The sequence below is a fragment of the Labeo rohita genome, chromosome 16 (genome assembly GCF_022985175.1).
Source record: "Labeo rohita strain BAU-BD-2019 chromosome 16, IGBB_LRoh.1.0, whole genome shotgun sequence".
NCBI lineage: Eukaryota > Metazoa > Chordata > Actinopteri > Cypriniformes > Cyprinidae > Labeo > Labeo rohita.
This window is the reverse complement of record NC_066884.1, coordinates 16521708-16536502: the sequence shown is the minus strand read 5'-3', so window position 1 is coordinate 16536502 and position 14795 is coordinate 16521708. Positions and strand designations below refer to the sequence as shown.

Genomic DNA, 14795 nt, shown 5'->3' with positions numbered 1-14795 from the left:
AGTATGTTATGCCAGGTGTTATCTACTAGCGGACAAATGCTGCTTAATGAATTTATGATATTAGTAGTTTTATTTTGTAGTGACTGTTATATGGAAGCAATAAGGCACTTGAATGTATGCTGTATTTTGAATATAGTCACAGGTGAGGCGGTGCTGGATAAGGGTCCTGGAACACACATCCTACATTAAGCAAAAGAAATTTGGCAAAGAGAATTTAGAAAATCCATCTCTCAGAGGCCTGACTAACAAATCCCTTTGTCATATTCACAATATAGCACATCCTCTCATAGAATCCTTGAATTAAATGCAGTTTGTACTATATAAAGCTTAAACGAAGTCATGTCTAAAATGCAAGGCTGCGTATGAGTGAATGCAATACTTGAAATAACCACTAGGTGGTCGCTTCTGTCTCAGTGTCATGGCTTATAAAGGCATTTCAGCATGTATGGAAGTGTCAGACTGTTTTGGCACATAGTTCAGCACTGACTGTTTAATATCTCTCATGTATAGCCTAGCAGACAAAAAACAAACTGCTAACAAAACGTTTATCTCTGTATCACTGAATTATAAACTATTATGGCATTCATAAGTCGATTGTCATTAAAACTGCAGATTCTTTTATCTTATTGAGTCTCATTGAGTCTTTGGTCTCATTTCAAGATTTGTCAGATAAAATATACTGCCTTGTAGAACAAAGCATATTTTCTGTCCTTTCTGTTAGCTGCTTTTAAATGCATTTATTCCTGGACGTCCTGCCTGCACTCAGCAATCTGATCAGATGCCACTTGAAGAGCTACGATAAATCAGATTGATTCAGAGCTTTAAACCTCAGAGACCCAGCAGAATGGCAATGTGTGTATAAAGCAATTAATAATACCCAATTATTTCATCCACTGGAATGCTACTTTCTCGTGTATGTGCGTACAACAGTTAACAGAAGCTACACTGTAAAAAATAAAAAACAACTTGTTGAGTCAGCTTAAAATAATTTGTTACCCTGCTGCCTTAAAATTTTAAGTTCAGTCAACTAAAATAAGTTCAGTCAACTTGAAATGTTAAGTTGTACTAAGTAACAACTTAGATATTTGTGTTTGCTAAACTTAACAGATGGGTAAGTAGCCCAGCTGCCTTAAAATTTTAAGTTGATTCAACTCAAATATCTAAGTTGTCACTTAGTATAATTTAACATTTCAAGTTGAATAAACTTTTTAAAAATTTTAAGGCAGTAAGGTTACAAATTATTTTAAGTTGACTCAACAAATTGTTTTTTACAGTGTAGAGATTATGTTTATAAAGTTTTAAATATATATATTTTTCTTACACAAATGCATTGATTCGCTTCATGAGGTCTTCATTCACCCCCTTTTCAGACGCGCGCTCCAACGTCACCTCAGCGCCAGGCGCGGGTCAAACGAGCGCGGAAACAGTGCCGGTGACGAGTGGAACAACAGTGAACTGTGGTTAGATGAGGTGTGGTCAGGTCATATGTCAGTAAAAACGCATCTTCCTGTCCTGTCAGCCGTTATACTGTGCTCGTAGCGCGTGCTCACAACAAACGTGCCGACGCGCGGTGTATTAAGCTATATTAAGGCGCTGTATCATATTCAAACCCAAATTAAACTACGAGTATGCAATGTCGTAGCAATGTCGTCTGTTAAGACATGAAGTTAGAAAAAAGATGATTAAAGCTGTCTTAAAACTGTGCATGTGAGTATTATTTATGAGTCAAATTTAAAGCAGTGTCAGATCCTCATCAGGTTCAGCAGCAGCACCTTTTAAAGTAACAGCAGCCAAACATCCTAATAACCAGCTGGTGTGATGTCTATTAATCAAAGACCAATTAAAACGAGATCAATAACTTCTGTAGTTTTAAGCTTATCTTTATTTAATTTAGAATTTAGTGTTTGATAACGTTATTAAATTAGGCTATATTTTCTTTCTAAAGGGCACAGGTGGCTATATACATTTATTATAATGGGCTTATGTGAAGATTGTTTTAAGTTAAATACATAAGACACATGTTGAACCCGTTTCCGTTGAGTAACCGGTGCGCATCGCGGCAGCTGCTTCTCTTCACCCTCGCTTTCCCTTTTGTCTGGTTTTTTTTTTTTTGTGTAACTATTTTTGTTGTGAACTCGTTCACGCCTCCCACCCCCGCAAGCCCTTTCCCCAGATCGATGGTATGTGTGTACCGCTTGAAAGTGTTGGTGAGTCTCCACTTTCTCATTGAGTCATCGTGACTGGTATATCTATTGTTTGTCTCGGGTTTGGCTATCGTGGTGCTACGCAGCCTCACTTCATGTAGTTTCACGAGCCCTCAGCCTGGATCTTACTATGTTGGTTCATTCTGGACACTGCCGACAAGTAGGTGTCCACCTTCTCACCGTGCTATGCCCTGTGTACCCCCATCTGGTCTGGCTAACGTGGACCAATGTTGTGTGTTCTGTGTATAATTGTGGTGAGTGTTGTGCTTTGAATCATGTATTGAATAATTTTCTCATAAATCTTGTTTGGCCGTAAGACTGATGGCCTCTTGTGTTACGTTGGTAGCCATGATTTTTTCCATTTGAATGGAATTTTGTTACACATCGTCACAGATGCATCGTTTGAACTGTTTTTCCCGGTTTGATCCCGCCACATATGGACTGTGTAAAACTATAGGAATTGCTCGTTGACCCCGCTATTATTATTATTTTTCAAAAACATTTGTGTGCTGAAATGGGTCTGATATGCTTGAGTCTCTGAGGATTAAATATGGATCTATAATGATCTCACTCTTCCTCTTAACCAACTTACATTCACCTCTTCTGGACCTCCATTAGTGTGAACTCATCAGCAGGGCCTTTGGTCTGTGTTGCTGTGACAACCAAGTCAACAGCACCCAAGAGTGGACTAAACACTGGTCAGCTCAGAGGCACTTTGCTGGCCAAGGCTGTGGAAAGACTGTGAGTGTGATGGCTTGTGTGTGTATGTGGTATTATGAGTCACTGTTTGCTTCTGCAGGTGTGTGTCTCTCATTCTCTCTGTCGTCCTCCCTGTTTTGGTGACAGGGTTTCTATATTTTGCAGTCTGTGGGTCAGTTGGCAGGTCCAGGGGTCAGCGAGGGGCATGGTGTGCAGGACCTCGTCCAGCAGCTGCAGGGCACGGTGTAGATGAACTTCTACCCAGCACGGTGTCTGTTTGATGGTCTGTCGAGGGTAGTCGGGTCCCCAGCCCTTTACAAAACTCAGCCGCAGGATACACAAACGCCGCAGGTCATCCACACCTATCCCTGCTGCCGCTGACAGACCTGTGAAAATGTACAGAGTGCGTATTACAGGAAACAAGGTATTATTTCAAGATTAGGGCTGGATTCTGAATCACTAGCTTATGATTCCATTCAAATTTCTTTTGGGAATACTTCCATTATAGTGCTAATTTTGCTGACATATAAAGAAAATTCTTTTTTGGTTAGAAATTGTAACTTTCCAACTTGGTACATTAAAAAAATATTAATTTTAATAATTACCAAAAGAGTTTAAACCATGCAGTTCAATTGCCATTTAATATATAGATGAGTCTTTTGATTCATTCATTAAAAGAGCTACTTCAAAAGAGTCAACAGTTTGTGAATAGGACTACACTGGTGGCGCTGTATGTTTCTGATTCACTAAAAAGAAACAGCTCATAAGAGTAATTTGTTCATGAATCTAACCACACTGGTCGTGCTGTATGTTTTTGATTCACTCAAAAGAACTGTTTCATAACAGTAATTTGTTCATGAATCAAACTACACTGGTCGAGCTGTATGTTTCTGATTTACTAAACAAAACCAGTTCATAAAAGTAATTTGTTCATGAATCAAACTACACTGGTCACACTGTGTTTTTGATTCACTCAAAAGAACCGGTTCACAACAGTAATTCGTTTGTTCACGAATCAAACTACACTGGTCAAGCTGTATGTTTTTAATTCACTGAAAATTACAGTTTATGAGAGTAATTTGTTCGTGAATCAAACTACACTGGTTGAGCTGGATGTTTTGGTTCACTAAAAACAATCAGTTCACAAGAGCAATTTGTTCATAAATCAAACTACACTGGTCAAACTGTATGTTTTCGATTCACTAAAAAAATACCAGTTGAAAAAGAGTAAGCTGTATGTATTTGATTCACTGAAAGAGTTGCACTGGCATTATTCTGCTCTACACACGCATTTCATCACCTCACATTTAGTTCAGACTGCAAAATTACACAAATTACTTCTTATGCTGTGGGGATATAGATTCAGTGCACTGCTGATAAAAAGCAGTTTAGGAAAGGCTGGCACCACAGAGTAAACAAAAAGGTCTTAGGGTTTTAAGAATTGTTAACCAGATAGTTCAAATGGTGATCACATTTAACTGGAAAATGAATGTATTTGGGACCAGCAACTCACTGATGGCTGGAGCAATTCCTCCAACACTGCCAGGCCCCGGAATGTTCCCAGCCACTGCTGCAGCCTGTGCAGCTGCAGCTGCCTGCGCAGTCGCCGCTTGCTGCTGCATCTGCCTGTGACACTGACGAAGATCAAACACCTGGAGGAATAAACTGCACTTAGTTCGCAAACACTTACTGCTCCAGATAATTCAGTCCTTTTAAACAATTTAATTTACTGATTATGCTTCTGATGCTGCTTCTTAAAAAGAGCTGTCTATAATGCACTGGCACAAAGTTGTCCCCCTTCTGGTTTTGATGTCTGATTTAATTGCAAAGAAAAAAGCAGTGCTAAAGAGTTATGTCATTAAAAGTGCACCTTAATGAGGGCTCCTGGGTAGATCTTGTGAACGGCATCCCCTGGCGCTCTCCCTGCCTCTCTGTCCAGGTAGTAACTTTGCACGAAGACAGCATGGTCACTGAGGCAACGCATCCACACGTCCCCTTCCCCACGGCACTCCAGCTGAACACCTTTACCAATGTGAAGCCTGTTGGGTAGATCAGGTCAGGTGTTCAAAAGCTTGAATCTCCAGTGATGAATGAATGTGTATAATTATTATGCTGAATGCACACTGACCTTGCCCTCTCACTAGCATCAGTTCGGTGAACATTACTAAGCTGACCCAGACAAAAGCGGTCTCCGCCCGAAGGGTCCACATATCCATCCACCGTCACCACAGGACAGTTCGCTAGAACCTTAAACATCTCCCCGACCTGCACGTCCATTTCGAAGTAAGAGATTGAGCACCAGAACTCTGGGCCTACAGTGCACAAACAACGACACGCAGGTTTAATACAGAGTGTGGTTTATGTAAATGTGTGTGTGTCTGTTTGTCTGTGTGTGTGTGTGTAGCACCTGGATGGTTGGAAACTGGTTGAGGATATGAGGCTGGTGTGTGATGCTGAGACCCTGATAACAGTATAAAATTAAAAAGGAATCTGTTACATTTTTGATGCATATTATGTAATTATATGCATATGTATTTTATTTATCATGTACACCATTTCATATAATAAATAAAATATATACATGCATAATGTTTTAAACATTCTACTGTTAAAAAAGTTTGGGATCAGAAAGATTAATTTTTTTTATTTGAAAATTCAGTTTTGCCATCACACAAATAAATTACATTTTAAAATAGAATATAAAAATAGAAAACAGTTATTATAAATTGTAATAATATTTCCTTCGTGAACATACACTTACAGTCAAAAGTTTATGAACAGTAAGATTTTTTTGTTTTTTTAAAGAAGTCTCTTCCGCTCACTAAGTCTGCATTTATTTGATCCAAAGTACAGCAAAAACAGTAAAATTGTGAAATATTTTACTATTTAAAATAACTGCTTTCTATTTGAATATATTTTAAAATGTAATTTATTCCTGTGATCAAGGCTAAATTTTCAGCATCATTACACCTGTCTTCAGTGTCACATGATCCTTCAGAAATCATTCTAATACGCTGATTTACTGTTCAAGAAACATTTATTATTATAATTATTATCAATATTTAAAACAGTCGAGTACATTTCTTTCAGGATTCTTTGATGAATATAAAAATTCAAAGATCAGCATTTATCTGAAATAAAAAGCTTTTGTAACATTATGTGGGGGGGGTACAGAAATTAATACTTTTATTAGCAAGGAATGATGTGATGATAAAGATATTTATAATGTTACAAAAGATTTCTATTTCAGATAAATTCTGTTCTTCTGAACTTTCTACTCATCAAAGAAACCTGAAAATTCTACTCGGCTGTTTTCAACATAATAATAAATGTTTTTTTGAGCAGCACATCAGCATATTTCTGAAGGATCATGTGACTGAGGTAATAATGCTAAAAATCCGGCTTTGAAATCACAGGAAAAAATTAATTAATTAATTAAGGAATAAATATATTTAAAAATACATATTCAAATAGAAAACATTTAATTTAAATAGTAAAAATATTTCATAATTTTACTGTTTTTGCTGTACTTTGAATCAGATAAATGCAGGCTTGGTGAGCAGAAGAGACTTCTCTAAAAAACAAAAAGTCTGTGACAAAAACTTTTTGAGTGGTAGTGTATCTCTCACATAAATCTTAATCATTTGCATTTCTATATTTTATTAATCATATATGATTAATCAGTTATTTTACAATGATCATTATCTATATGCGTTGACATGACACATGCAAATATACATACAGAAGTGGCTGGTATGAGGGGGAGGGGCTTGCTGATGACTCCGCCCATTCTGCTGTGGTCCAGCAGGAGTATAGGAAGCTGTGCTGGTCCCAGTCCAGGTTGTTGCTGAAACGTTTAAAATTAAACTCACTTAATATGTCTTCACACTGTTTTCATATAGCAGTCTTTCAAATGAACTGCCTTACAAGCATATGCAAATTCTAAAATCTTAAATGATAAAATTCAACAAGGTGAATAGTGAATGTAAGTAATTTATACAAAGAACTCACTGTGGTAAGACCCCTGTGTCTGTGTGTGCTTGGAGGTGCTGTATTCACTCTGGCTGACGGAGGGCTGTTGGGACGAAGGCTGGCTGTGTGTGGGTGCGTGACTGTGTGTTGGGGTGGAAGGCGGGGAGCTGGAGGTCAAAGCCCGTCCCGCTGGTGAGGCGATCTGCAACAGTCCCTCAGGGCGTTCTGCCTGCATTGACAACCTGGATGCACTTGCTTTAGATAGAGTTTGAGAGAGAATGAAATCAATTATGTGTCAGTATCTCATTATTATAAAAACATAATTAGTTTTCTAAAAACAGCATGTTAGAATCATCCAATTGCATTACAAGAAGCATGTGATAAATTTATTTTATTCATTATACTGCCAAATCTGATTTGCAACAAAACCCCTTTGTCCATGCTTTGTTGTACTTACAGGGTGGAGAGAGGGGCAGGTTGGGGTAGAGGGTGACTGAGGAAGGGGTCCGATGGGGCGGCTCTGGGGACATTAGTCTCAGCGGCTGTGGGCTGTAGTGATCTGGAGGATGATGGTCTTGCTGTAGGGGCATACTAGATGGACCCTCCATCTGGATGCAGTCATGTATGTGCTCTTCTTTTATCAGCCTGCCTGAGGGTTGAGACCGAGTGTCAAAACACTTTTGAGCTCCTCTCCAAACCCCCGTCCCTGTTTGTCTCTTTTACTGCAAGGCGAGTCCTTGCATGTCTTGATCTGACACATTTTATGGCAGTCTCTGTCTGATTAAAGGCTGGCTGCCAGCAGCGTAGCGATCAGGGCCATCAGCATTTAGCCAAGATGAATGCTTGAGACATTCTTTCACATGTGGAGAAGCAATACAAGTGCTAATGTCTTCCACTATTTACTCAGAGCTCCACTTACCTGTGTTTGGCAAACTGAATCCCACTAAGAAGAAAAAAAAAAAAAAAACTCATTACACACTTTGCTATATAATAAAATCACCACAACATCTACACAGAATTGCGTTCAAAATACTGCCGATTCTTTATCAAAAAGAATATTTGTTTCATTAGTTTCATAGTTTGTGTTTTTGGTAACATACGCACCAATCCCAGGGGACACCACGCGCTCATAGTGGTAGGGGTTCACACACACGTTATCGTACTTCAGATCAAAAGCATACTGACAGAACTTGACATGCTTGAGTTCATTCTTGTGAAGGTCCGGCCATCGCCACAGACGAGCGTATATGACATGAGGGAAACCCTTCCGCCCAGCCACCTAAGATGCAATAAAAACACTTGATGTCAGCCTACAAAAATCCTCACAATACAGTATTTTTAAAGTGACGGATTCACACAGGCATGTAAAGTGTTACATTATTATTATTTTTAAAAAGATAGTTCACCCAAAAATGAAAATTCTCTCATTAATGACTCACCCTCATGTCGTTCCAAACCTGTAATGCCTTTGTTCATCTTCTAAACACAAATTAAGATATTTTTGCTGATATCCGAGGGCTTTCTGACCCTGCATCGGCAGCAACGCGACCACCACGTTCAAGCCCAGAAGGTTAGTAAGAACATTGTTAAAATAATCCATGTGATATCTGTGGTTCACCCTTAAAAGTATAAAGCTACGAGAATACTTTTTGTTCTCTTCCGTGTCAGTCTTCCTACCATGACGCCAAGGTTGCCAGGTTTTTTAAAACAAAACCCAAATACTACTCAAAACTAGCCCAATTGTGTTTCAAGGTGGGGGATAAAAATCTGGGGGTCCCCCAGTAAAAATCACGCTCAAGGGGGTAAATCACACGGTTTTTGATGGCATTCCCCTGGTAAAATTCGCATTCCAGAGACTAAATATCACGTTATTGGGGTCGCTTCAACCTGTGAAGATGAAAAACAACCTACGGCAACATAGCTAAAGCAGCCAAATTTTTGTTTTTTCAAAACAAAACCCACCCAATTACTAATCAAAACTGTCTGCATCGATAGCATGGGCCTGAGTTTGAATCCCAGCTTGAGGACCTTTCCCGATCCCTCCCTCTCTTTCCCACTTTGCTTTCTGTCTGCTTTACACAATCCCATCATCATAAAGGCAAAAAACACCAAAAATCTTTTTGAAAAAATTAGTACTCAAAACTAGCCGAATCGTGTGGCAGGGGGTCCTCTGGGGGGTAAAATACACTTTTTTGACGGTGTTCCCCTGGTAAAATTTGCATTCCAGGGACTAAATATCACATTATTGGGGTCGCTTCAACCTGTGAACGTGAAAAACAACCCACGGCAACATAGCTAAAGTAGCCAAATTTTTGTTTTTTTTTTAAACAAAACCCACCCAATTACTAATCAAAAAGGGGGTAAAATACACATTTTTGGCAGGGTTTCCCTGGTAAAAAATAATTAATACTCAAAACTAGTCCAATTGTGTTGCGGGTGTAGGGGGACCACCAGTAAAAAAAAAAAAAAAAAACTTCTGGGGGGGTAAAACAGTTTTTGGCAGGGTTCCTCTGGTAACATTTGCATTCCAGGGGCTAAATATCACGTTATTGGGGTTGCTTTATTCTGCAGACATGAAAAACAACCTGGGGCAACAGCATTAAAGTAAGTTTTAAAGAAGCCCAATTTTTTGTTTTTCAAACAAAACCTGCCCAATTACTACTCAAAAGTAGCCCAGTAAAAATTGCATTCCAGGGGGTATAATACAGTTTTTGGCGGGGTTCCCCTGGTAAAAAAAAAAAAAAAAAAAAAAAAAACTCAGCCAATTACTACTTAAAACTGTCGGCACCGACAACCTTGTGGGCAGTTCCCAGCTCCATTTAGTTTCCTGTCTTCTCTACACTATCGTATCTGTGTGGTTCTGTTGACGCAGGAACCAGCATTCTTACGTAGAACCCGTATGCGCTACGCCTTGTTTACAACATGTCGAAGAGTGACATGCAAGAGAAGAAATTGTTGAATAAAATCATTATTTTTGTTTCCTTTGTCCTTTGTCCAAGTATTGTTGTAGCCTTATAAAATTAAGGTTGAACCTCTGACGTCACTTGGACTATTTTAACAATGTCCTTATTAACTTTCTGGCCCTTGAATGTGTCAGTTGCGTTGCTGTCTATGCAAGGTCAGAAAGCTCTCGGATTTGACCAGAAATATGTTAAATTGTGTTCCAAAGATGAATGAAGGTCTTGCGGGTTTGGAACGACATGAGGGTGAATAATTAATGACAGAATTTTCATTTTTGGGTGAACTATCCCTTTAATTAGAGCTTTGTGGGTTGCCAACTGCATTTGAGTCTTGCACGTTCCTTTGCTTGAATTATGAACACTGCTGATTTTCAACCTACTGACTTTTCTATATTCTGTTGAAATTTTTGTTCATCATTTTGTTCTTTCTATATCTATTTAGTGCTATTATTACTGCACTGACTGAAACACTTTTCGGACTGCACGCACTGGTAATCGCATATCCTCAGTATCATATTCATTCTCCACCCTGTCCCGAGTCCCAACACTGTTCCAAAGAACTATTCTTCTCTGAGAGAAAAATGAATTCGATGATTTTGGCTCACATGAAAGTCATAACTAATGGCTTAGAAATAGATGAACTTGTTACACTTTTTGCCAAAGAAAATAGTAGACTGATGCTGTAATGTGATGTAAAACACAACTGGAAAATGTGACAATCATGGTCTCTCATCTCTGAAAACTAATGTGAAAATTAGGGCTTGAAATAATAATTACTATTAATGTCATGATTTATTTGCAGAACGTCAAATGAATTAGCTAAAATGTTCTTTATATACCTCTACTGTTTAAAAGTTAGGTGTTTTTGAATGAGTCTCTTATACTGAGAAATATTATTACAATTTAAAAGAACTGTTTATTTATTCCTGTGATGGAAAGGCTGAATTTTAAGCGGTCATTACTGTAGTCTTCAGTGTCTCATGATCCTTTAGAAATCATTCTAATATGCTGATCTGGTGCTCAAGAAACTTGTATTATCTATATTTAAAACATTTGTGCATACATGTTTTCATGATTCTTTGATGAATAAAAAGTTCTGAAATGTTTTAATGCCATTTAATGCATCCTTTCTGAATAAAAGTATTAATTTCTAAATGTATTAAAATCTTACTGCCCCCAAACTTCTGCATGGTGGCCTATATTTGTATACATTTTTAAGTTATATTGTGTTTTAAAGAAAATACGTTTTTTTGAGATAACTTTACATCATATTAATATTATACTATATATTTAGATAACACCATTTTTTAAACAAAGCAAGCTAGATCTAAATTTTGATTCCGTTAAGAACTTTTGTTACCATTTCACAATGCATCCATATTACATATTAACTCGACAGGAGTAAAAAAAAAAAAGTCAAACTTTTATGGATGGATGGACAGATCTGAAGTCAGGGATGCTCTATCAAACAGGAGAAGAAAGAACACAGAAGATAAAAAGTACAGAGACACATTTGACTCTGGCGTCAGACCATCTTGTCTAAATCAAGTGTGAGTGGCAACATACTGTGACCTCATTTGCTATTGGAATGACTTACAATTCTCCACCCAGAAGACCTGACCTTCCTGAGCGAGTCAAAGCGGAGACAGCCGGCGCACAGACAGAGACAGAGCTGGTCCGCTGCCAAAGCCATTACGTTTTACAAACTTGCACACAGACAGAGCACCATATTAAACTCTCAGAACTCTCTCATTTTCATAAACATCGCATTTCTCCACTAACAAACCCTAATAGCTGTGCTTGACATGAAACAGAGCGTTCACCTCATATCCATACTGATGCACACATACACTTACAACTTGTTGCATAAATGCCCTACTTGAACACGTTGTGCTCATGCTTCAAATTCTGACACAGTCGTCTCTCTCCCACATACACAGACTGCGAGACAGACAGGCTTAAGCTTGGCCCCGCCCCTTTCCTGTGTTTCAGACAAAACAACCCTTCCTCGCCCTCCACCCGCCTCTCTCCCCGTCTGCAGCTGGGGGAAGGGAAAACTCTCTGTCTCGCTCTCCACGGGCCTCTCTTCTCTCTGAAATCATGAAATGACTATTTTGGGAGAAAAGATTTCCATGTTAACATCACTCATACCTCGATTCCCCTCCTCCGATGGTTATAAACGCCACAGAGGTGAAAGTCTGCCAGACTTTTGGTCTTAAAAGTGAAAATTGATCACATAACAAAAAGTCACAATGTATTAGGAACAATTACGTGATGTGACTACAGGGTTAACAGGCTTTTTAGTTAATTATGTTCTTGAAAATTCATTATAATGTAGATGACACAAGCACAGTCATGTCTGTCATGAAAGCCGCATGGAACCTCTAGGAAAAATCTGCTGTCTTTTTCTGTATTTTGACATGTAATTATTGCTGACATGCGGGAGCTTTATTTGATCTTGTTTATGTTCACATTTCATTTGAAGTGGAGAAGTGGCCACACATACCCTGTTTACACCATGTCAGCCACATTCAGAAAAATAATTAACATGGAAAGCGATTGGGCCTTTCCATAACAAGAGTCATCTTATGTGTAAGATGATACCAACAGCCTGTATACAATATATTACCCTGCTGAAAAAAACAGCAATGCTTAGCAAGTTTCAGTGGTATTTTTGTCTCTTGCATTTTAGTATATATTATTATTTTGAATTGGCTTTTATTATTTTTTCAGCTTTAATTTTAATTTTTATTTCAGCTTTAGTCATTATGTTACATGCTTTTGTCATTTTTATTAGATTTTATTTTATTTCAGTTTTAGTTTTAATAATTTTAGTACTTCAGCCTACTAGTCTAATTTATTTCAGTCAGCTGTCAAGGCAACATTTCTACTATTGCATCATTTTTTTATTAAATCTTTATTTTAATAAACAATTTTTAAAGTGGTTTTAATTAAAAATAACATCACTGGCTCGTATATGTTGTGTTTTGAATGCTGGTACCCAGTCTGGGATGCTTGTCTCCCCACCGGGGTTCTTAACTAGCTTAACTTGCTTCCTTGGTCAACCAGCTTTGCCAAAAGTCACTGACCAGTTGTGGTTGGATATGGTTATGTCGGTTGACCAGCCAGATCGGCACCGTATCAGCTGAATCAACATAGCTAACTGTTACTCCAAGGGGCAGTTTATAAACTTAGCCTCTATGTTAAGACTAGTCTTCAGAGTCTTAAGAACTAGTTTAACCAACCAGCAGTTAACCAAGGGGTAACCAGTCTTATATTTTGGATTCAATTTAGACTAAGTTTTTACGTAACCGAATTTTAGAAATTTTGACCAGTCTTGGAGAAAAAAATTAGATGACTAACTTTTAAGACTAGTCTAAACCTATGCAACCGGCCCCTGATCACACGTTGTCTGATTTTCATTAAGTGTGATTAATATGTCAGTAGTGCTCTGACCTGCAAACGTCCATCCAGTGTTCTTTGTATGGTGACACACTTGCTTGGATGGACTCCATTTGTGGTGATGGCAGTGATGAGGGAGTCGAGCTCATCTCTTTTCTCTTTGAGTTTCTTCACCAGGCTTTCGATGGCACGTTTGGCGAAGCTCTCGTTCTCTCCTCCCTGGCGGTGGCACATGAGGCTGTGAACGATGCTTAAACATGCATCACTGCTGCTGGGCGCATTCACAGACATTCTGCTCCCACTATTTTAGATAAGAAGGAAAGAAAAATGGTACATGAATGTTTACTGGACACTTCAGCAACACTTATAAATGTTTGAATACCAAAGCATAAATGTGGTAATTATTTTAAAGAAAGAGCAAAGCACAAGCACAGTTGATTGTCAAACTTTTCAAACATTTAATGTGTGAAAAAAGGCCTAACAACTGGGGCCACTGTGTAGTTTTCAAAGCAATATTAAAAAATGATACAAATACAAGAATGTAGAGTTCTCAGAACTGGGTATTCAGATTGGCATACTGCACAGGTGATATGGAGACTCTCGGATTTAATTTCAAGTAACTTAATAGGCGCTTGCACTAAAACAGACCAACGTATCGAACATACAGAATTGAATTTAGTGTAACTATGTTTATTACTAAATAAATACATTGAAATGGTAGTCCATAACAAACGTGTCCATCACTCTGAACTTAAATGTGAAACGCCAAAGTTACTTCCTGACTCAGACACGTATTGATTCGCTTTTACTCTTTCTGAGACCGTATATAGACACTGACACAACTAATAATTACTGAGTACATAAAACACAAACAGAATATTCATGTAAGTCAATATAAGGACTACTTACAATGTAGTAATGTGTCACATGTGCGTACTCTTCTGTGTGTGTCTGCGCACGTCTGACTCGCTCGCCGTACTTGCGCGTTTATCCAGAGAGAGAGAGAGAGAGAGAGATAGAGAGAGACAGACAGAGAGAGAGAGAGAGAGAGGTAACTCCCCTGGCGACACAAATGTAGAGTTATTTGTCAAACAAACAAAGCACAGTAAAACTAAAATCTGAAACGGAGACAGAGACAAGCGGCTAAAATTAAGTGATGTAATGAAATGTAATGTATGTACACTAGCTGTCAAAAGTTTTTGAACAGTAAGATTTTTAATGTTTTTTTTTTTTTTTAATAGAAGTCTCTTCTGCTCACCAAGACAGCATTTATTTAATCCAAAGTACAGCACGTTTTTGAAATATTTTTATATTTTTATATTTATGTATATATATATATATATATATATATATATATATATATATATAAGTATTATTATTATTATTATTATTATTATTATGTTGAAAAGAGCTGAGCAGAATTTTTTCAGGTTTCTTTGATGAATAGAAAGTTCAGAAGAACAGCATTTATCTGAAATATAGATCTTTTGTAACATTAGAAATGTCTTTATCATTACTTTTGATCAATTTAAAGCATCCTTGATAAATAAAAGTATAA

General features: G+C 37.9%; 1 protein-coding gene across 1 annotated transcript; it reads right to left on the bottom strand.

The window, feature by feature from the left end:
• Nucleotides 1–199: 199 nt before the first annotated feature.
• On the bottom strand, nt 200–14262 carry smad10b (SMAD family member 10b). Its single transcript, XM_051131901.1, has 12 exons — nt 14147–14262; nt 13292–13538; nt 7980–8154; nt 7795–7818; nt 7333–7524; nt 6915–7130; nt 6646–6750; nt 5311–5364; nt 5032–5215; nt 4774–4942; nt 4417–4555; nt 200–3289 (listed from the first exon to the last, which is right to left on the bottom strand). Exons 2-12 carry the CDS (start codon nt 13526–13528, stop codon nt 3015–3017), a joined length of 1770 nt encoding a protein of 589 aa, XP_050987858.1. The 5' UTR covers nt 13529–13538; nt 14147–14262; the 3' UTR covers nt 200–3014.
• Between the last annotated feature and the right edge of the window lie 533 nt (nt 14263–14795).

Bases quoted from the DNA above. Each gene is read 5' to 3' on its own strand.
- smad10b (XM_051131901.1), bottom strand. From the start codon at position 13,528: ATGTCTGTGAATGCGCCCAGCAGCAGTGATGCATGTTTAAGCATCGTT. The intron at 8,155-13,291 runs GTCAGAGCACTA...ATTGCATCTTAG, and splicing joins CACTGGATGGACGTTTGCAG to GTGGCTGGGCGGAAGGGTTT. The intron at 4,556-4,773 runs GTGCACTTTTAA...TTATTCCTCCAG, and splicing joins ACCCAGGAGCCCTCATTAAG to GTGTTTGATCTTCGTCAGTG.